General features: G+C 43.9%; 1 protein-coding gene across 27 annotated transcripts in view; it reads right to left on the bottom strand.

Annotated features, from left to right (window-relative positions):
• The window catches only part of CAMK2D (calcium/calmodulin dependent protein kinase II delta), a 135,686-nt gene extending 127,452 nt beyond the window's left edge, over nucleotides 1–8,234 (bottom strand). For all 27 annotated transcript variants that reach the window (XM_069855150.1, XM_069855140.1, XM_069855125.1 and 24 more), the window contains exons 1-2: nucleotides 8,051–8,234; nucleotides 6,500–6,594 (exon numbers count right to left, since the gene is read on the bottom strand). In XM_069855150.1, coding sequence (XP_069711251.1) covers nucleotides 6,500–6,594; nucleotides 8,051–8,118 — 163 coding nt within the window. In that variant the 5' untranslated portion in view covers nucleotides 8,119–8,234. The remainder of the gene's footprint in view (nucleotides 1–6,499; nucleotides 6,595–8,050) is intronic.
• Nucleotides 8,235–23,155: the final 14,921 nt, after the last annotated feature.

Below are 23,155 nucleotides of genomic sequence, written 5' to 3' on the forward strand. Positions count from 1 at the left end.
AGAAAGTGAATAAATAATTTTTAGTATCTGGACAAATATACACATACACATGGCAGAAGTTTCACATTATAATACCATTTCTAGTCTTAAAACCTATCTAAAGTAAGAGAGATTTTGGAAGAAGGTGCAGAACAAGCCCTTCGAATTCAGTCTCAGTTCTTCCAGGAACAACATTTTCTACCTTGCTGCCAAGGAGGACAGATGCAAGCCACTTCAATACTTCAGCTGACCTGTGGCTTCAGATTACAACAGACACAAACCAGTGTCTTCTATGTACAGTATTACGTGCAAACAGACATTGCAGACCAATGTGCAACAAAGGTTAAGTGTTTACCATTGCACACATCTCCTTGTTTTCATACTTGACCAAAAGCTTTAATTTGGCAGTAGGATTTGGACCTATGTAGCAGAACATTTCCAGGGAACACAACTTCTCCCAGACCAGGAAGAGACGACGACATCCATATTTCAGTATCAGACTACAGATGTGGAAGTTGAGCAAAGGGATTCAGTTCATATTTTCCCCTCTGTCTAGTCATTTGTTCTCTCCCAACAGAAACAATTATCAAACCGGAGCAGATCAGATGTGAAGTTTAGTCTTTAGATTGCAGTATGTGAACACACAGAGGAGAAGCACGTGACGGTGCCAGAATTTGCACCTTCTGACAGACAATGGCAGGAAAGCGGCAGCCAAATTAGTCCCCAAGAATCCCTCTACTGTTAACCTTTCAGTGGAAGAGATCTGAAAGCAGAGAGAGGGGCCAGGCCAAAGTCATGGTGAAAAGTATAAGCTCCCAAGCAGGACAGATCCATTCAACTGATTGATAATTTTAGGCCTGCTTAATAATCCTGGAATTTGGACAAAAGCACAATTCTTATCTACTCCTCCTCCCTGCCCTAGGCATGGTCAAAGTCAGATGACAGATGATACAAGCACCTTTTAATTCTCCCCACATCCTCCTAGTTAATTTCCATACTGGATTTGGTGTGTGTCCCTTGCAATCAGTGGCTACTCTTCCAGAGACCTTCAACTTTCAGAATAACTTCCAAGCACTAAATTCTCAGAGTATCGCTTCAATCTATGAAGCTACATCTCAAGGACATTTCTCTGTAGTGTGCAAGGAGAACAGCAGGTGAGTACACTAGAATTCCTTATTCCCCATGTGGGACTACGTTAAAGCATGTGCTATTATTTTAACTTTTCCTAGTATACACATCCCAGTAAGAACACCAGCAACAAGCTTTAATGATTGCAAGAGCACACATATTCAAATTCTGATGTAATTTGTTTAAGGTCCATCAGTGTATGAGCTATAAAGAGAACCTCCCTTCATAAAAGCAACAACAGTCACAATAGAGAGAAAATAAATGCTTTGCAAATACTACATAATTTTGGTAATGCCACTTCTGTTTTTCTTTGCTATGGATAATTTAACCATGAATTGTAAGGAAACTGTTAGAATAAATTACTACTAAGCAGTGCTCATCACAATGAGTTTCGATGTCCTCATTATCTCTGGTATTGAAAGCTCTTCAGATTTTCACTAAAACCAAAACATAAAAGCTTCAAACAGTCAAAATGGAACACCTAACCAAAAATCTGATTTCTGTTTTTTTAAATATTATTTTTATAAGTTCTCCCTACTACTCTGTGAATGGACTGAACGGACTTAATTTTAGCACTGACAGAACCAGCAACCTGCTGAATTATGGTAATTCACAGTTGATACAAATACTAGCAGACAAATACGCAAATGCACCCATGTAAAATCTCAACACCTCTGTCAAAGTGAATAGAATGCCAGGACTAAGCTGAAGGCCAGAAACAGCAACCAACATGAAAAAAGGACAACCACACGCTAGCAGGTAAGCCTTTGCTTTGCACTATGGAAAAACATTTTTTTAAACATTCTTAACACAGGAAGAAGGCAACTGTACTGCTTCTGGGGAGGAAACTACCTGAGAAATGGACTAGAGCGAGGTATTGAAGAAAAAAGCTAAAATCCCAAGTTTAGTTCCTGCCCTCACAAAACCAAAAACTTGCTTCAGTGGCAAATAAATGTTCTTTTGGATAGTACTCTATGTTTGAGAATAATTTAATGTGTATGCAAGAATAGAAATTAGCATTAAAAAAGGTATGTTATATTAAACTTGCAGAGGTAAATGTGCTTCAGAGATTAAGATCTGTAGCTAAATTAGGAAGAATTATCTTCTCCTCCTGTGGAGTTCAGGAAGCCTCATTAGCGCCTGCCTTCCGGTAAAACATCTGGCACTGACTGTGTCAGCCTACCTGAGTAAATGAAACGTTGGTCTAGTGACACAACAGAAACATTTATCTCCACGTTATGAAAAACTATACTGAAAAATGCTACTCTATATGCTTCACATTTCATTCATCTCCCTAATGCAGTCTAAACCACTTTAGGGATCATGAGGTGTTCTCTACTTGGACAGCTTTAGACACTGAAACACTCCTCCCACAGCCAGATTACTCAATACAGCCACTGAAACACTGTCTGGGACGGGAGGGGTTCCCAGCCTCCTCACCCATCAAAGCTGCCACAGGGAAGCACAACTGCTGCAGTCACCCCTAGCTGTGCCTTACACCTGCAGGCACTAGCTCATAAGAAACACTCTCCTCTTTAAAGCACAGGAAGATGCTGAAAAAGATTTGGGAAATTTCCTGCTAAGAAGGAAGATAAATAATCAGTGAAGCCCCGGAGGCTCAAAGCTCAGAAGCTCATTGAAGCTAATGGAATGGCTGGTCCCTGAAAGCTCACATGAGCTTTTTCAAAAAGCAGTGATAACCTCCAGCTGACTCTCGCATTACTCTTAATAGCACCTATGCCCATAAACAAAGCGGTTTGTGTTCTTGCTGCAGCAGTCCAAGGGCCAGGAGAGGTGTGTCTAGGCAGCATTTACAAAAGCAGCCTGGAAAAGGAAACAGGCTGGAACATCCTCCTCCTCCCAGGGATGCCATCAAAGGCACAGCGCTGTTGGCCACTGCAGACAAAACGTCAATAGGAGATACTGGCACAAATTACACCCAATGAAAATACATTAGCAACTGATCTTTTCAAGCACAATCAGAGAAGCAAACACTTGTCTAATTCTTTTTTTCAGTCAGAAAACTAGGCCCCAACCTGTTAAAAAAATAGGATCTGTTTACATTTAATCAATGTGGATCAAAGCCTCTCAAAAGAGAGGACAAAAGAGGACAGATAATGACAAAAAGGGAAGCATGATTTGTTAATTATTTGTCATTTGGAACAGAGCAGGAAAAGTGAAGTCACCTCACAAAAGACAGCTTTTACCTACACTGCTTTCAATACAGAGAGGCCTCAAAGAGCACAATTTGGAGACAGAGTAATAAGAAAATCCAGGATGACTTCATCAGACAAATCGATACACAACGCAGATCAGCAGACATACATTCTTCACTTCATTCGTAGTTTCCTCTGTGCTTGTGTGCTGCTGCAGTTAATTTTTCCCCCTTTTTAGAAATCGGGAGCATAATCAAATCATGCAAGCTTGTCTAGAACGTATCTGTTGATACAAAACCAGCTGCTGATATTCTAACAGCAATTTAATACTTGAGCTGACTTTGCAAATGCAAAGTTAAAGCTCAGAATTTCTAGGTGCAGCTTAAGAGTACTTTAAGAACACGTTATTCTAATAAGCAGAAGTGGTTTCGCTATGCTGAAATGAAGAGTTCTAAATTGCAACTATTTACTATTTCAAAATCAGAAAACTGTGGAATTGGAACTGCCACCTAAAATCAAACATTTAAAGTTGTAACTTCTTTGTAAGTGTTTTTATTACATTCTCAACTACAATTTGTAAATAACAGCATAGCAGATATAAATAATTGATCATCAACTTAAAAGCACAAAAGTTACTTCTGCTTCAACGTTCCCCTCCACCTCAAAACCAAAGCCCATGTCTCTGCACGCACACAATTAGCCTGCAATTTCCCTGGCCTGTGACCAGATCAGTTCCTCAGTTTAGGACTGCTAAAGTAAGGATTTGGATACATTGCCAAGAACATTTACAGCTGAGGTGAAGCAGGGATGGGGAAGCTAGTTAAATAACTTTTCATTTCAAAGCTACCTTAAGAAAGTTTTATTTAGTCTTGGCTCCTCCATATTACACGCATTGAAGCTGCTCTTCTTCAACCTTGCAAGCGAGAAAGCCCAAATTCAACAGGGTGCTTACAAGACTTGCAGAGAGCCAGGTACTGCACAAAGGACAGGCATTTCCAAATCAAGAACTCCCACCTCAGCGCACAGATGAAGCTGACCCAAAGAACAGCCCTTCAGGTTGACATGACAGTTGGTATTTCAAGTGAGATGTATAAAACACAGACGTGTACTGCTACCCCAACATTGAGCACTTCTGATGCGAGTAGAATAAAACTCACAATTTAGATTTGAAAAACGGTATCTCAGTTATAAGCCATGTACCCATTATCAGCCAGGAGAAAGTATCACAGTTTAAGGCATTGTAATGCTTAGCTTTGGTACCACAAGTGCTATTAAAGCAGACCTTTCTGCAATTAAATAATTGCCTGATAAGGATCTGAAGATTTCTCCAAGAAGCTTGCTCCTCAAAAACCATTTAGTCAATTTCCAAAAGCTGAAAACCAAAACAACCACCACAAAAAGCAACAAGCAAATAATAAACCTCAAATATTTCTTGTACCACTGCACTGAAAACATAACACATTCCCTGCATTGATGGACAGGTACCACACCTGTTCTGCTAAGAACGGACATTTCACCATCCAGCTTTAAAGTGTAATCACTTCCTGTACAGACTCACGTGCTAAACTGCAGAAAAATCTGTGTGAATTTTGCCTCATTCCATCTCATGAGTCAAATGCTCCCAACTGTGCTTCCACTCAGTAACGGACTACACCAAGGATCAACTTGGTCCTACATAAACAGTCAAAGTAGTACAAAACCTAACACTTGAAATATAGTATGTTCCAAATAATAACTTTTAAAGAAGACAAAGTTATTGTTAATTCAGCTTAGCATTTCACAATTCATCCCGTCATACATAGAACTCACAGCACACAATTCACCTGTCGCTGATCCTGCTACAGGTTCTCGTGTTGAAAGGTACTTAAATCTATGCAGTCACACAGAATGTGGTGGTTTATTTTAAGCACTAAAATTCAACAGATCATATTATTGTGCTAACAAAAGAAAAAAAGGAAGACATATTTTAAGCAAACTTGTGAAAATGTTTTATTACTGTTTTCTTAACCTCTCCCTTTAAACCTGTAACTCTACAAAGGAACATTTTAAATTTAAGTGCCTCTTGAAAAACAGAGGGAAACAAATCTTGTGATGAGAGTATGAAGACTAAAATTCAGCAAATTCAGTAAAATGTAACTTTCATCAGCTGAAAATAAAGAGTAGTGACAGAATGTTGAAAGATCTTTATCAGAGAGCAGCATGTTTCCCGAACATGCCATAAGGTCACATGAAATATTTTATGTTTAAATTTAATGAATTAATACAGACTGCTGTTTACCAGTAGTGATTCCAAAAGCGACACAGGCCATAAGCAGGTTTACACTCTGACACCGTTTACTTATTCATTTCTGTTTACCACACTACCAATACACGTCAAAACACAGGTAACGTTATCGGAGTATAATCCGTAATCCCTGACAATCGAGCAGAAGTGCTCTGACTTGAATAAAACAAGCAGTTGAGGCTTATCTCCACCAAGGCTCGCTTTTGACAACACTAGCCCACAGTCTGTGTCTATTTACCTCAATATGTCATAGAGACACATCCAGTGACATTGAAATTAACCAGGAAACATACAGGAAATACACACAGCACCTGGAAAGCACAAACCAGCTGATAGCAGGTGTTATCGTTGGGTTGTAACCGTGAAGCTGTTCAGCACTTCATCAGAATGACTCGCTTCACAAATGCTTAGTTCATAAAGCTATAATTTTCTTACATAATTTTCATGACAAGAAAAAAAAAGTTCAGAATGAGGTAGAAATACATATTTTTCTCATGCGTCTGCAGTCAGCTAGGCCATGTCATTCACAAATAGAAACAAATTCAGTAAACCTATAATATTTAAACCAGCACCTATTATGAAAACTTACTCCTTCCCAACTTTCCTCCCCAAAAATTGGCTTGCAAAATGCTTGCAAGCTGACATTCAAATTATTTATGTACAAAACTGAAAAGGGTGACAGTCAAAGTTATTTAGATATAAAAATGAAGAGGCTGCATTTTATCATGTTAAAGTGTTTTAACATTTGCTTATCTTTTACGGCAACCTCAGACCTCAGTCAATCCATGAAATATTTAACATGGAAAAAACCCCAAGCACAAAGTAAAAAAGAAAAAACTGTATTAAGGAAGGTATTAGCGCATTCAGCTACTTTTATATTTTTTTTTAACGCTTGCCATAACGTAAACACTAGGGAGGGGTCACTACTAACCCTACCGTAAAGGGTACCCACCCCGAGCTGAAAGCTTCTTGGTGTTGATGATTTTGGCAGCATATTCCTGTCCGGTGGTGATTTTCATACATCTCCTCACAACGGAGAATGCCCCTCTGGAAATTAAGAAGGGGAAACAGTGTCAGCCCAACTACATTTCAGCGTTTGGTAAGAAGCGGGGTGTTGGCAGAATCTAGGAAATAAAAGGATTTTCTCAGAGCGCGGGTCAGTGGTGCTTTTAGTCATGGAAATGGCACACTCTGGTGAGGAATGCGGATAGGAGCTGTGTGACCAGAGTGATCCCTGCTGTGGGGACAGCGCGGGGGGGACACACACACATCCCCTGCCTCCGGGGTGTCACACGCCTTGGGGACAGCACGGGGGGACACATCCTCTGCCCCAACGATGTCATATGCCTTGGGGACAGCCCGGGGAGACACATCCCCTGACCCGGGGGTGTCACACGCCTTGGGGACAGCGCGGGGAGACACATCCCCTGCCTCAGGGGTGTCACACGCCTTAGGGACAGAGCGGGGGGGGACACAGCCCCTGCCTCAGGGGTGTCACACGCCTTGGGGACAGCACGGGGGGACACATCCTCTGCCCCAACGATGTCATATGCCTTGGGGACAGCCCGGGGAGACACATCCCCTGACCCGGGGGTGTCACACGCCTTGGGGACAGCGCGGGGAGACACATCCCCTGCCTCAGGGGTGTCACACGCCTTAGGGACAGAGCGGGGGGACACAGCCCCTGCCTCAGGGGTGTCACACGCCTTAGGGACAGAGCGGGGGGACACAGCCCCTGCCTCAGGGGTGTCACACGCCTTAGGGACAGAGCGGGGGGACACAGCCCCTGCCTCAGGAGTGTCACACGCCTTGGGGACAGCGCGGGGGGAGACACATCCCTCACCCCAAGGCTCGGTGGGGAGGGCGTGGTGGCGGCCCCGTGCCCGCGTGTTCCCCCTCCGCGCGCCCCCCCCCCCCCCCCCCCCCCGGTGACACCGGCTCCGCCGCCCGCAAAGATGGCGATGGCGGCTGACAGCCCCCCCCTCATTTCCCCCCCTCACGGACTCAGACCCCCCCGTCCTCCCTCACGGACCCAGGCACCGCCGCTCCCCCCTCCCCTCACTGACCGAGCCCCCCCCGCACGCGACCCTCACCGGTTTCGCGCCACAGCCTCCCCTCACACCCGCCCCCCCCTCCAGTCTCGCGCACCCCTAGTCTCGAGCCCCCTCCCCACCCCAAGTCGCGCGCCTCCCGCCCGTGCCACGCGCTGCTCCCCCCCCCCTCCAGCCTCGAGCCCCCACTGCCCCCCCCGCCACCGCCCCGAGTCGCGCGCCCCCGGCTCGAGGCGCCGCTGCCATACGCTGCCCCCCCCCCGCCGCGTGCCCCTCCAGTCTCGCGCTCCCCTATCTCGAGCTCTCACTGCCCCCCCACCCCTTACGCTCCCCCCTGAGACTCGCCCCACCCCCCTCAAGCCCCCGGTCCCTCCCCGGTGTCCCCCCCCGCCCGTGCCCCGCGCTGTCCCGTCGCGTCCCCCCTCCCCGCCGCCGGCAGCCCCGTCCCTTACTTCCCGAGCTCCTCGAAGAGCTGATACTCGTCCGTGAAGCGGGTGCAGGTGGCGGTCGAGGCCATCATGGGGCCGGGCGGCCGCCGGGGAGCTCCGGCGGCCAGGGGGACGGCGAGGGGGCTGCGAGCCGAGGCTCCGCGCCGGCTTCTCCTTCTTCTTCTTCTTCTTCTTCTTCTTCTTCTCCTCCTCCTTCTTCTTCTCCTCCTCCTCCTCCCGTGACGGCGCCGCCGCCTCCCCGCCCTCCCTGCGCAGCGCTCCGGGCTTCTCCCCCCGCCTCGCCCCCGCCCCTCGGGGAAACGACCGACGAATTCGCTAAACGCGGCGCTTCTCCCGCTCCGGAGGGGAAGGCGGCGCCCCGAGCGGCGAGCGGAGCCGGGGCGGGGGGCGCGCGCAGCCCCCGCCTCCCCTGCGCGTGTGTGTGTCCGTGCCCCCTCCACCCCCCCCCCCAACGGGGCCGCGCGCCCCCTGGCGGCAGCTCCTGGCACGAGCAGCGCCGCGGCGCCCCCGCGCGGCAACCGCGCGGCAACCAGGGAGCTGAGCGACGGGAGGGTCCGAGGGGACCGCACAGCCCAGCCAGGGCCCCCCCGAAACGAGCGGGGACGAGATGGATCAGGCTGCCCAGAGCCCGTCCGACCTGGCCTTTAACACCTCCGGGGTGGGGCAGCCACAGCCTCCCTGGGAAACCCGTTCCAGTGCCTCACCGCTCTCAATGCGAAGAAATTCTTTCTTATTTCAAGCCTAAATCTGCCCCTCTCCAGTTCACACCCATTGCCCCTCGTCCTATCGCCACAAGCCTTTGTGAACAGCCCCTCCCCAGCTTTCTTGTAGCCCCTTCAGGTGCTGGAAGGTCGCTATAAGGTCTCCTCGGAGCCTTCTCCAGGTTGAACAAGCCCAACTCTCTCAGCCTGTCCTTGCATGGGAGCTGCTCCAGCTGTCAGATCATCTTTATAGCCTCCTCTGGACCCACTCTAACAGCTCCATATCCTTCTTACATTGAGGAGTCCAGAACTGGACACGATACTCCAGATGAGGTCTCACAGGAGAGGAATAGAGGGACAGAATCCCCTCCTTTGCCCTGCTGGCCGTGCTTCTTTTGATGCAGCTCAGGATACTCTTGGCCTTCTGGGCTGTGAGCGCACACTGCCAGCTCATGTTGAGCTTCTCACCAACCAGCACCCTTGACTCCTCTGCAAGGCAGCTCTCAATCACATTATAGAATCATAGAATCATAGAACAACCAGGTTGGAAGAGACCCACAGGATCATCGAGTCCAACCATTCCTATCAAACACTAACCCATGTCCCTCAGCACCTCGTCCACCCGTGCCTTAAACCCCTCCAGGGAAGGTGAATCAACCACCTCCCTGGGCAGCCTCCGCCAGTGCCCAATAACCCTTTCTATGAAGAATTATCCCCGATTCTGTACTGAAAGTGGGGATTGCTCAGACCCAGGTGTGGGACCTTGCACTTGGCCTTGTAGAACCCCATGAGGTTCTCACAGGCGCAATTCTCCAGCCTGTCCAGGTCCCCCTACTGCCACCCTACTGTCCTGCTTCCCTGGGGATCTGTTCCAGTGCTCCACCACACTCTGGGGGAAGAATCTTTTCTTAATGTCCAACCTAAACCTTCCTTGGTGCATTTCCTGCCATTCCTTCGTGTGCCATCACTGGTCACCTGAGAGCAGAGCTCTGCACCTGCTCCTCCTCCCCTTGTGAGGAAGTCGTAGACTGCTATGAGGTCCCCCCTCAGTCTTCTCCAGGCTGAACAGACCAAGTAACTTCAGCTGCTCCTCACATAGTGTCCCCTCTAAACCCTTCACCAACTTTGTTGCCTCCTCTGGACACTCTCCAGAAGCTTTAGATCATTTTTATACCATGGCCCCCCAAAGTCCACACAGTACTTCACTTTTACTCCTTTCTGATAAATGAAGTGGTGGTGAGAGAAGTAATGTGTTAAATTGACATCAGCACAACACTCTGAATATGTAAAGGGCTACATAAGTCAGGTTTGGGTAGAGACAGAGCTTCACTATAAAAGCTTGGGTCTAAGGAGCCTCAAGTATCAAAATCCTTACTTTTATACATGGAAAGACAGGCATACAAAATAGCAATAGATCCCCAAAGGCTTCATAGAATCACAGAATGATTTGGGTTGGACGGACCATAAAGCCCATGCAGTTCCAACCCCTGCTATGGGCAGGGACACCTCCCACTGGATCAGGTTGCTCAAAAGCCTCAAAGCCTTTCTCTTACATTAAAGCTCCAGAGTTTCTAGAATCAGGATCCAGAGCTGTGACCTTGTAAGAAGAGTTGAAAACTGCCACCTCTTCCTTAAACCAGCGTGGATGCCTGTGTGCACGCTGTGGGGATGCGTAAGCTTGGATAGGAGAGGAATTTTCCTCTGGGTGAGGCAGCTGCGCCTCCTACAAACACGCTCAGCTCATGGTATAACGGTGGCGGCAAAGGAAGGCTTGGAAACTCATCAGCCAGAACAAAGCCTTTGCTCTGAAAGTTGCTCTCCAGGGAAATGTTCTGTGCAGTAGTGCGAGCACGAGAAGACAGGAGGATGTTTCAATTTACACCAGCAAACTTACACTGAAGAAAGAATGAATCTCTTCTCAGATCGGGGAAGGGAACGAGCATTAAAAGGCATTCTGAATAGCAGTGGGTTTTTTAGTTCCTTCTCATAAAGATCTAACATGGGGTTGTGCATTATTTTGTAAATATATGCATTAATGACACAGTCGGCATTGCTGAGACCCTGGAGGGGTCTGGTGATCTGGTGATTGTGAGTATGGAGCATCTCTGCAGGGTTCCCGATCAATATATAATTAGACATTCAAATATTAAACATATTCTCCTCTCCCATGTCATTTTTTCACAATCCTACACCCCAATATCAAGCATTTGGCAAAAGTATCTGCTAGTACTTTGCCATAGAATCCCCTCCCTCACCCCGCTGGTCACACTTCTGATGCAGCCCAGGACGTGGTTGGTTTCTGGGCTGCAAGCCCACGCTGCCGGCTCATGTTGAGCTTCTCATCCACCAGCACCACAAGTACTTCTCCCCAGGGCTGCTCAGCAGGCCATACATTTATTATTCAATTAATAAAAAAAATTCAGAAGTAATTATTAAAGTAAATTCGCTTTCTTTTCTTGCTGTTCTTTTGTGGGTTGTTTTGGTTTTGTTTGTTTGTTTGTTTTAAATGACATTACAAGGATGCATGATCCAAACTGAGATATTAAAACAAAATTCCTTTGGTTTTTTTTTCCCATTTCCCAATTTGAAAAATCAAAAAGTGCAAGAGGGTGCGAAAGAGTTGTGACAGAAATAGCTGGCATGAAATTTATTATAGGAGTTAAGGAAAGAAATAATTGTTTACAAAATCAGCATGATAGGCCTTGGAGAGTTTCCATAAGGAGAGGTAGTAGGGAAGTGATGAAAAGCTTGGAAACACTTAATTTTGGAGGCTTTTTCCTTGTTAACAACCATCATCTCTTAAGGGTAGTTCACTCTTGAGCTGAAACAAACCCATAATTTTTAGCTGCCATTTAAGCACTCCATTACATTCTCTACTACAGCTCCCTGAAAGGAGGTTGTAGGGATGTAAGTGTTGGTCTCTCCTCCCAAGTGACAGGTGACGGGACAAGAGGAAGTGGCCTCAAGTTGCCCCAGGGGAGGTTTAGATTGGATATTAGGAAAAATTTCTTTACTGACAGAATGGTGAAGCATTGGAAGAGGCTGCTTCAGGACATGGTTTAAGGGGCACGGTGAGGTTGGGCTGACAGTTGAACTGGATGAGCTGAGGGACCTTTTCCAATCTTAATTATTCTATGATTCTCCAAATTCTTCCTGAGCAGACCAAAGCAGCCAGGATGGCAGCCAAGGATCTGGCTCACCAGGCTAACTTCTAAAAGCTAGTTAGAGCTTCAGGTTTCTACTAAGGCCACAGAAACAATTAATCCGTGTTTGAGCTAGCAGGTGCTGAAATTCAGATCTCCATAATCAACCAAAAAGAGGGCTTAAAACCCGTCCCAGAGCGTGTTTCCCTTCTCCAGAAGTTTTTTTTTTGGAGAGAGCAATAAGCAGTTCAAGTCTGTAAGACATGAAAGAGCTGTTCTTCTAAACTTCCTGCAGTTTAACAAAATGTTACAGCTTGGGGGAATGAATTAAATATTCAACTTCTGAACCTGAAACATTTATTGTGGTGAAGGAAATAGTATTTATTTTAAGAGTTTGCTATTCAAGTGACGTCTTTGCTTTACATGGCTTTATTTTTAGACAGCCAATGTGAGGTTTTCATTTTATTTCCAATCTTGCAAATAGAGATTTTCAATTTGCTTATGTTTTGAAGGAGTCAGAGACCTTTCAAAAGGTCATTTGTGTAGGCTCCTCATTATGAGGACTGCATCTTTAGTTTCTGAACAAATGCAGCAGCCATTTACAGCAGAGGTCTAGACAGAGAATGGCCTGAAAACCTGAGTTATCTTGGATTTAGATAAATACCTGTTTTATGGTCTTGAACAGAAATCCTTGGTCCTTTCAAAGGTTGTGTGTGTTCTTGTGGCCAAGCTCTCATTGCCCTGGGGCAACTGATGGAAAATACTGAAGCAGTGCAGGTATGTTATTTCAGTAAAGCTGAAAAACTGTAATTTGATCAATAAAATATCCCTCTATTTGTTGATTTTAAATGTGGTCAAAATGCCTCCTTATAAGCACAATAAAAGTATCATTTTTCCACAGAAACTCGCAGTGATAATGCATGACAAACATCCTAGAACTGTCCAAGAAGTTGGTTGTGGGCTTGAGCTAAAGAGCATCAAGGAGGTGAAGGAAGCTGAGATCTGTGGGATAAAGCACCAAAGCTAAACATTTAATGGAATCGTAGAATGCTTTGGCATGGAAGGGACCTTTACAGCTCATCTAGTCCAACCCCTCTGCAGGAGCAGGGACATCTTTAACAACATCTTTGCAATTCATTGGAATAATTTGAACTGGAGGCAACAGATTTCAGGCAAGTGCTGAATTATCTGTTGCACCAGATAATTGTTGTTTCTCTCTGTTGTTTTCTCATTGGAGCTTTTGGGGTTCCCTAAATAAAGTTTTGGGGAGGTAGAAGCACTGGTTACATCACCTGGTTGGCATGCCAGAGACTCTCTCATTGTAGCCTAGCATTTCCAAGTGATGATGATGGTCTAAGGTATCTCCCAGCGTCTTTTGCTGGAGCATCTCCCTCCCAAACATCTTCTGATCAGTGCTGACTGCAGAAACTGGTGCCAGCACTAGACATCCCAGGTCTCCAGCGAATTGTAAAGAGCCATGGTGGAGCTGCCGAGCAGCCTGCCCTGGAGCTCGTTTTCTTTCCATGGGGAAGCTCTTCTACTCAGTCCCTCACTGGAGTTGTTCCACCATGTCTGCATAAGCACTCAGCGAAGTAGATCCTTGAAGGTCCCCCAAAGAAAATTCATTATTTATCCATTATTTACACTCCTGGCAAGCACTTTACTACCTGACTATGGCAGCGTGTGTGCTCGGTCTTATTATCCTGCCGGAGCACTCTTACGTAGGATTAATTTAGTCTTCAGTGAACCAGAAAGATGTTGGCAGAATAACTGATTTGATAGTTCAGTGATTCTGTCACGCTCTTGGTATGCAGGAGACCAAAAGTTCTCTCTCTGGCCTAAAAAAGCATTACTCCTGACAGGCCAGGAGGCTTTGCTGACCATTTAACTCCTACCTACAGAGCACTGCAGGGAGAACTAGGTGAAAAATTAATGCGTATTTTTTACCTTTGGGGATGGAGGCAAGGACAAAAACACAGACTTAGCAAAACTGAGATGTTGTAATTCATTTGCATCGGGAAGGACTCAGAAATGGTCTAATGAGATATAAGTTTCATCTCAGAATTTTAAATAATACATTCTTCCCTTTAATTTGAAGGCATTTTTAATTAAAAAAATGTCCCTTTAAAATGATGGCTTTGAAGGGAGTGATTTCTTTTTTATGTGCTTTAATTTTGAGCTAAGTAATTTTTTATGAATTCCTAGCAAACAAAATGCCACATTATTTACACAGCTCTTCTTGCCCAGAGCAGCCGTGGCTGCCCCATCCCTGGAGGTGTCCAAGGCCAGGTTGGATGAGGCTTGGAGCCCCTGATCCAGTGGGAGGTGTCCCTGCCCAGGGCAGGGGTGGAACTGGATGGGCTGTGAAGTTCCTTCCAACCCAAACCATTCTACGATTATTAAAGCAAGTAGCAGAGTCAGCAATACCCCAAGAATTCCACCTTTTGCCACTGAGTTGCATGACATGGATTCAAATGATAGATGTTATTAAATTATACTTCAAGCTATGAATGCATCAGTCAATGGAGCAAGGAGTGGAAGCTGAGTAGGAGAAGCAGAACACAAGAAAGCATGCAGAAGGTTGCTATCTTAGGTACTTTGTGACTGAAGCCATGTTAATGGGATGCCAAATTCAGGAATTCAGTGACAAATTCAGCAAACAACACTGCTCTAAAAAGTAACATTTTGAATCCTCAGACTCAGCTAAGGAAAGAGCAGCGTTTAATTGAAAGTGTCTGGAATGCTTCAGTAAAGGCATTATGAACTGCAACGTTTAGGAGCATTATTGCATAGTTAGAATATATTTTTTTTTAAAAGGGAAGGGGGTATTTCTCCTTCTCAGAACTGAGCCATTGACCAGCTGGATTATTACTGGTTTTGTCATCAGTTATATTTATCTGTAGGGACATCACCCTTCCTGTCTGAGTTGAATGAGGACTTATCCCAGTAGCTACAAGAGTTAATGGGAGTCTTTTCCTTGTTTTCAGTAGATCACCTAGTGGACCTGGTAAAGTGAACAGCTTGGACAAGTTGAGCTATAAATATTCTTAAGCAGACAGGCTTATGGTCTGCCAAGATTACTGCTGAACCTCAAAAGTCATTTTGTAGAGGAAGACAGAAAAGGTTTTTCCAGACTGCGTTTTTCTTCTGGGCATTGGAGCCACAGGAGCCCCCCGAATGAATTCTGTCAGACCTCACTAGACTGTTACCTGATTAGCCGTAGTTGCTACATCTAGAAGCTGATATCCCAGATGCTGCCCATAACTAGATATCAGGGTGCTCACACACACATATGGTTAGGTTGCAGTTAGCACAGAGAGGAATAGATATGCACAAAAAAAAAGAATCTAAATGATTAAATTTTTCCATGCAGCAAAAAAATCTTTGATGTTAATTTCAAGAATTAAAATTGAATGACTTCAAGATGCCACTAAAACAGTCTGAATTTTCCTCCTCATCAGCTGGCTAATATAATTTACGTTTAATAACTTTAAGACTTTCTTTGTTCAGAGTTGCCAACATCAACAAAAAACTGCTCTGGTCTGAAACATAGATGTGACAAATACAGACAGAACTTCTACAAATTTCTCTGAAACTCAGATAGACCCAGACCTCATTAAATTCCTCACCACTCTCCTTTGAGAAGGAATGGGAAAGACATCTCCTATAGGGAAGAATCAACTGTAGGTAAGATCCAGAAGTTACATCACATTGACAAAGCTCTTTCCAAGGAAAGGCAAAGGAAGAGAAACAACAAAACTCACCTGATCAGGCCCCAGAAATTCAAGTTACTTGTGGAAAATTGCTCATGAAATCTTGTCTGTACCAGGGTAGAGATCTGTTCCTGATGATGCTTTTTTCATCTGTAGGAGCAGTTGAACTACTTCATTGAAACTAATATCACCAAATATAAGCAGATCACTCATTTAAGCGAGAGACAGCTTTAGGGGCACTGCAAGCTCATTGCAGAGTTTCAGGAGGCATCAGGCCTCCAAAGTCTAAGCAGTAAGCCCAGCAGTTTTGGAGGCGATATGCTGGAGGAGGTGGCTTGTGTGGCAGGAGCTGAAGGGACGTCCTGACGAGTCAGTGCTGGCTCCGATGCGCTTCTGTTACTTCCTCTTACCACTCTTTGAGTGTTTTTTCTTTGTTTGATTTACTTCTGTGGTTGCTTTCCAAATGTTTCTGGAAGTTTTAGCACCAGCCTTGAGCCCTGTATGTCTCGATGACTCAGAAAGGATAAATATATCTCCTTCCAGAGTTCCCAGGGGTTTGTTACTTTTGGTTCAGTGGTGACAGACTCCGAGAAATACATGCATTTCTCTGGTGTGGTAGGAAGCCTGATTTTAATCTTATCTTGTCAAATAAACTCAAGAGAAATAGATGCACCTGAAAAAGCTGGCTATGACAACCTCAATATCTCCAGGATTATGAATTAACTATAATCTCAGCTGACATCCTCTGTAGAAGCTCACAGGTATACAGATAAAGTAAAAAACACAGCAGTCACGCATCTGTTGTCCTCCCCTTGCACTAAGCAAGCTCCATAAAGGCTTCAGAGAATGGAAGCAACTCCAAAATGCTACCAACCCATCATGACTACGTGCTGGTCTTATGAATCCAGTACTACAACTCCCACAGGAACTGGAACTAAAGATTCAGTGAGAAGGAATGGGAATAATATGTTCAAGGTCAAGTTAGACAGAGCTTTGAGCCCCCTGATCCAGTGAAAGTTGTCCTTGCCCATGGCGGCAGGGTCAGACGAGATGATCTCTAAAGGTCCCTTCCAACCCAACCCATTCCATGGTTTTATGATTCCCGTTTGGTGTGCTTTGGTTATTCCTAAGCCACTAAAAGCCTGCTGGATATTATTGCAGCTACCACAACGAGGAGCTAAGCCTACACTGGTCTAACCAGGGACATAGACTAAAAGTTCAAGACATCTCTGTGCATTTGTTAGAAATCAAATGCAATCATTTAAGTGATGCTGAAACTCCATTTTGAATGCTTTTTGGTGATAGTTTTGTAAATATTCCCAGGCATTTCATAAAACAAATGAGGGAGGTGACTCAAAGTGATTTCATCTACATAATGTTTTAGATTCAGAGCATCCAGTTGATGAAGAAAGTTAAAGGAGGACACAATAACAACGTCCCTTGCTTCCCACACACAGGTGTCCCCAACACTGAAGATGAAAAGGCTTTCCAAGAGGAGGTGAGGTCAGAACCAAGGAGTAATGGAATTAGTCAGAGCTGAGAAAATTCAGTTTTATGAGGGAAATAAGTTAATGTTGAGCTTTTAGGAATAAGGGAGGCTGCCCAGGGAGGTGGTTGAGTCACCTTCCCCAGAGGTGTTTAAGGGACGGGTGGATGAGGCACTGAGGGCCATGGTTTAGTGTTTGATAGGAATGGTTGGACTCGATGATCCGGTGGGTCTCTTCCAACCTGGTGATTCTATGAAGGGAGCATTCTTGGAGTGGTGAGAAAAGGGAAATATTTTAATGGCAATAGTTTGGATTTTAATCGCAATAGTTTGGACAGATTGAGCTGAAGAGAGGAGAAAAGATTTGGTGAGAAAAAGGGAGAATTTTGAAAGAACCAGTGTGTGGGCTAGTGTTGAGACAGTGTTGACTGGGAAGAAAGCTGACTTCTGAGAAAAGCACAGCTGTAAGACTTGGGGAAGCTTTAAGTGTAAACAGAAGAGAAATGCAGTAACTGGTTTTGTGACCTAGACAGCAGGGAGTGCTAATAGCCAGAGAAAAATGAAAGGAAATAAGAATAAAGATACGTACACTTTCCAAACAGCTACCCTATAGTCTAATTTAACTTTGTCAGAATGCCATTTCTTCTGCCTTTACACACTGCACTCAGCATTCTTCAGAATACTCAGAGCAACAAATATATCCTTATTTCCTGACCAAAACTTACCAAGTAAAAGTGATTAATTAAGTGCAACTTGTCTAAATTGGTTCATCAAAACAAAACTATTTGAATAAGGGAAGTTTCAGTTTCACTTTCAAGTGGAAAGGCCTTTCTTTTTTTTTTTAACGATTTCCAAGAGTGACAGCATTTCCCACCATTTCCTTTACTGTCTTATCTCGAGCTCCACAGAACATTCATTGTTGCAGTGCAAAAGATCTTAATAAGAGCACAGCTGTGAACGTGACCACTATGTTTCCGTAATGTGTAACATGGTATTTGTTCTCCCTGCTTTTACAGTATGAAAGACTACTGTAATGATCTTTACCATTCTCTTTTTACTGAGTAAGTTAAAGATGACCCCATTGGTTCTCTAATCAAGACTTTACCACCTACATTCTCTACAGATACTCATTAAATACAAAGGCTTGTGGTGATAGGACAAGGCGGAATGGGTGTAAACTGGAGAGGGGCAGATTTAGACTAGACATAAGGAAGAAATTCTTCACTATAAGAGTGGTGAGGCCCTGGCCCAGGTTGCCCAGGGGTGTGGTGGCTGCCCCATCCCTGGAGGTGTTCAAGGCCGGGTTGGATGGGGCTTGGAGCCCCTGATCCAGTGGGAGGTGTCCCTGCCCATGGTAGGGAGGATGGAACTGAATGATCTTTAAGGTCCCTTCCAATCCAAACCGTTCTATGATTCTATGATTTCATGGTGTGACATTGGACCAAATGAGAGCATTTCCAGGTGAGGGGCAAAATCAATTCCAGTATTTCTTTTTGCTTACCTTTTTGGTTCAGAAGCAGCACAGCTAGCTCAGAGAACCTTCCCCTTGCAGACATCCCAATACAGTCCATGCCAAGAAGGATAGGAGCGGTTCCTACGCAGTGACCCTACACTGAATAGAGGAAAACAAAGGGTGACCTTTGGCAGAAGGCAACACCGTACACAAGCAATTGGAAATCATAGGCGCCTGTTTGGAAAGAATAAATAATAAGTAACTGGCTCTGACAGCTCAGGGTGCGTACGTACCTGCTGATCACCATCTGAGAATCTCAGAGGCTATGGTTCAACAGGTTCAGGTGAGACAGACACCTCTCGTTTCAGAGATTCTAGCAAAGTTGTTGCAAATAGCCTGGGTCTTTATCAGCTTTACAGCACTGTCTTCCTTTCAATGTGTTAGCACTGAATAACTTGTTTAATTTCTCACACTTGGAGCACTGTTTTTCTCTTGGAACTGAGAAATATGATGGATGTGCTACTATCATTTTTATGTCAAGCAAAAATGATGGCCAGTAAAAGGTAAATAAACCTGCTGAATTAGATTAATCTCCTTAATTGTACCTACGCTTCAGCTCAGGTAAATATTTTTCTAGTAATTATTATGAAATAAAGTGTGATTCACACCCTAAGTAATGATCAAACATATGCAATGTTTTCATTTATGCTTTAGGTATACCTTTCCTAATTATTTTGTCTGTATATACAGATTTAACGTATCAATCACCAGAATTAATCAACTATCTTTTTTTTCAATTCTTTTTTTTCCTCAGTACATTTTACCACACCTCATAGAATCATAGAATCACAGAATCACCAGGTTGGAAAAGACCCACCAGATCATCGAGTCCAACCATTCCTATCAAATACTAAACCATGTCCCTCAGCACCTCGTCCACCCATCCCTTAGGACAGGTTATTGCCACAGAACAGTCCCAGAGTGCAATAATAGCCACAGACTGTACTGCAGGAGTTTGGTAGTTCAAGATTAATGGGAATTACTTGTGTACAGTCTGGATTTTAACCCCAATTACAATATGTGAATATTCAACACCGTCTCCTCCAGCTGACAGAAGTTATATGTAAGTTCCTTCCCCATCCTGAATTCTATCTAGAAGACCTTTCTACTTCAGAATTGCAGGGAGGTCTTTCCATTTATTACAAAAAAAATAGACCTAGTGAAATCCAGAGGAAACTAGAAAAACCTATTTCCTGAATGATATCCTGTGGAGAAGTAGTTTCTCATTTTCTCCATTGGAAAATCATCTTGCCTTCAGCTCATATTATTCCTCTGGGATTCCACTTTCCCCAGCTAAGTACCACAAGGGCGAAAGAGCACCTAAACAGCTTAATCACCCTGGAAGGCTCTTCTGTCCCAGCCTTAGTCACACTGCAGTCATGAGTGAGCTAAGTGTCTCTTTGAACAACAGTACCAGAAGGCCCAGGAACAGTTTGGGTTCTTCACGCTCTGTAAACTGGGTTCCCATAATAGCATGAAAGTGATGTCAGAAACAAACTACGTCTCTCTGCAAACTTTAAAATAATGTTATGGTATTTCAAATGTAGACAAAGTCTAAAGATTTAGACTGTATTTAAAGTATTTTTAAAGTTTTTGAAATGTTATAAAAGTATGCATTTATACCAGTATAAATTCAGGGTAATTGAGAATTAAGAAATTATGGGACTGTGAATGAACTTTGTAGCTCTGATGAACTCTGTGTGACAGCGAAATGGGTGATGAAGTAAGTCTGTGTCCTATTGGAACCCTTTGGCACTGCCACAAGACAAATGTGAAATAGCATCATTAATCAGAGGAACTCAGTGTGCTGATTCCTTCTCATGTAAGTGAAACTATGGAAGAGCAGTAACCATACAGACAAGCTCTACTACTAGTGAAAAGATGCATTTAAGAGAAAACATGTGATGTTTACGAGTAGCAAACGCTGCCTGTACTTTATTTTAGGTGCAAATTCTGGTATTATTTGTCACATTGTGATTCCAAAATGATGATAAACATAATTATGCATATGCATAGGGATATATACGTACACACACACACAAAATGGATGAGATTCTAGTTCTTGATAATTAACCAGATGCGTGTGGAAGACATATGGACCACACCAATTTCTATCATGTCTTGTTCCTTTTAACAGTTGCTGGATTCTAAGTTATCACAATTTTTTAGGCATCCTTGCTGTAATTACTGTGGTGCTAGGACACTGCACATCAAATATTTGACAGCCCTTTGGCTGCTTCTTCTGGGCGCTTCAACAAGGAAGGAACTGAAATCGAGTTTTCCTTAATTGATAAAAGCCCTACAGGACAGTGCATGCTGCTATATCCACTCTGTTTCTGAGGCTGAATTCCTTTATGTGCACATCACGATGCTGCCACCGCACCCTGCTTTCCTCCCACGCTGCTGCTACCGCTCTCATAGCTTCCTGAAATTTAAGAGGTGACTCAATTGGAAGCAGCCTCATGTATTTCTCTGCACAAACATGAGGATGTGTGTTTGTAGACAGACAGCTGACGTGTTCGCAGGATTGCTTGTGTGGGAATCCCACGCTCTTTCAATAAGGAAGCTGTTCTGGAGTGACAGCCTTGACTTACCTTGGCAACAAGAGGTTATAGATAACACTCATCAAACAACAATTGCTGGCATTGTGCACATTGAGAGGTAATTCCAGAGGCAAAGATTAAACCAAAAAGGCCTTAGAGCTGTCCAATGTTAAGCAAGAATTTTAATCTCTGTAAATATCCATATATACATACAACTACAAACCTCTGGAGGGATTCTTCCTCTTACAGGCTTTGTATGCTGCTGCATTTTATGCATCAAAAGGAAAACAACCTCCCAATGAGAGGACAGTTGGGTTTCATCAGGAGGAGAAGTTCCCGGTGCTGTATGTTGCATTAGTGATGCTCCAGCCTTCAGAATAACCAAGAACAGAGGCACTGCAAAGGGCCACCCCGGGGTAAAAGCTTCTCTCCTAATGGAGTGCAATTTTCTCTCCTTCTGTATGGCAAAGAACAAAATGTCATCCCTATTTGCACCTTTCTTCCTATTTTACCCCAAAACTTACTTTAAAAGTGTCAAAATGTACAGGTACATCAGTGTTGTCATTTACAAACGTAGATGTCCATGCCTAACCCTACCACAGGGTTTGTATCTGTGTGTGTTACAGACGTGTTTTCTGGTTGTTCTTTTTCCTTAAACTGAAATACACTGAAATAAGGGCTGTGTTAATGTAGAAATGAGAATTACATTCTCTTCATACTCATTCAAAGCCCTCTCTTTAACAGAAAAAAAAACTTTCTGAGCTTTCACAAGTCACAGAAATGGGCCACTTTGATTTCTTTTGTCAGCATTTGCAGGGCAGGTATTAAAGAAAGTTACTTTAAAATATGCCTTTGAACAGCAGATCTGTTGAATGATTCCCTTTCAGCTCATTTCTGCTAGAATTCAGATGAATTAATTTAATCCTGTTTGAGTTTTGAAACACGGGTAATTATTTAGTCTTTGTTTCATACTATGGATTTGTTTGGGGGTTTTAATGTTGTTGTTAGAAAACAGAAGGTGTCAAACCCAAACAAGGTTTCATAACAATGCCATTACATAACCATCCAATTAGTAGCACATTCACTGCTATTAATAGCAGTTTCCACCTCTCAATGGCTTTGTGTAGTGCTACAATAACTGACAAGAAGCGGTTTCAGCATTAGTTATTCATTCTCAGAAGAGAATGAATGAGCTTCATGGAGCCTGATGAGATGCAGAGTAATATGGTGTTTACTGGTTGCCAGGCGGCTGCTGGTTCAAAGGGCACTTGCCTCTGCGGCTCACGGGGGATGCTCAGACCCAGTGGACTGGTGTTTCAAGCCTTGTACGTACACATCTGATGTGCATCTCATACAGAAGGCTACTAGAGACAGAGCTCAGACCAAGGTAGTCTGAACCCAGGAACTCCTTAAAGTCTTTTTCTTTGGAATGGTATAGTTTGGAATTATGTTTCATGTTTACATTGACTGACCTGCTGCATTTCATTAGTGATGGTGATCTTTTTTTTTTTTTCCAAGGAGAGATCAGATATGATTTCAGCTTTAGAGAAGGTATTGTAAGAGTTGCAGCATGTAAGCTACTTCGATCTTACAATCTTCTGCTCCTGAATTCCAATGTGGAAGAAATGAACTCAAGAAGAGGTTTTTCCATGGCCTGATGACAACATTCCACTCTCCATCACAGAAATTTCCTTTTATATCAGATGTCCCATCTGATATGAAGATGGGTTAAATTCATATATATATGCTCTTCTAAAATAATTTCTTCTCCCGAGGTCCACATTTTTCTTCACTTGTATATCTCTGCTGCTCCTGACTTTCACATGTTTCGAGGTTTTACATCTCTCTTGCCCTCCATCTATCATGGACCCCATCAGCTGCTCTCTGTGGGGGCAGAACAGCCCTCCCACTCCTTTCCCTAGGCACACGTTGCTTCAGAATTAAGGATCTACAAACTGAATTGCATAATTAATGGCCTTGACTGAATATTGATTCATTTTTCTGTTTCT

This window comes from Phaenicophaeus curvirostris, chromosome 4 (genome assembly GCF_032191515.1).
Source record: "Phaenicophaeus curvirostris isolate KB17595 chromosome 4, BPBGC_Pcur_1.0, whole genome shotgun sequence".
Lineage (NCBI taxonomy): Eukaryota > Metazoa > Chordata > Aves > Cuculiformes > Cuculidae > Phaenicophaeus > Phaenicophaeus curvirostris.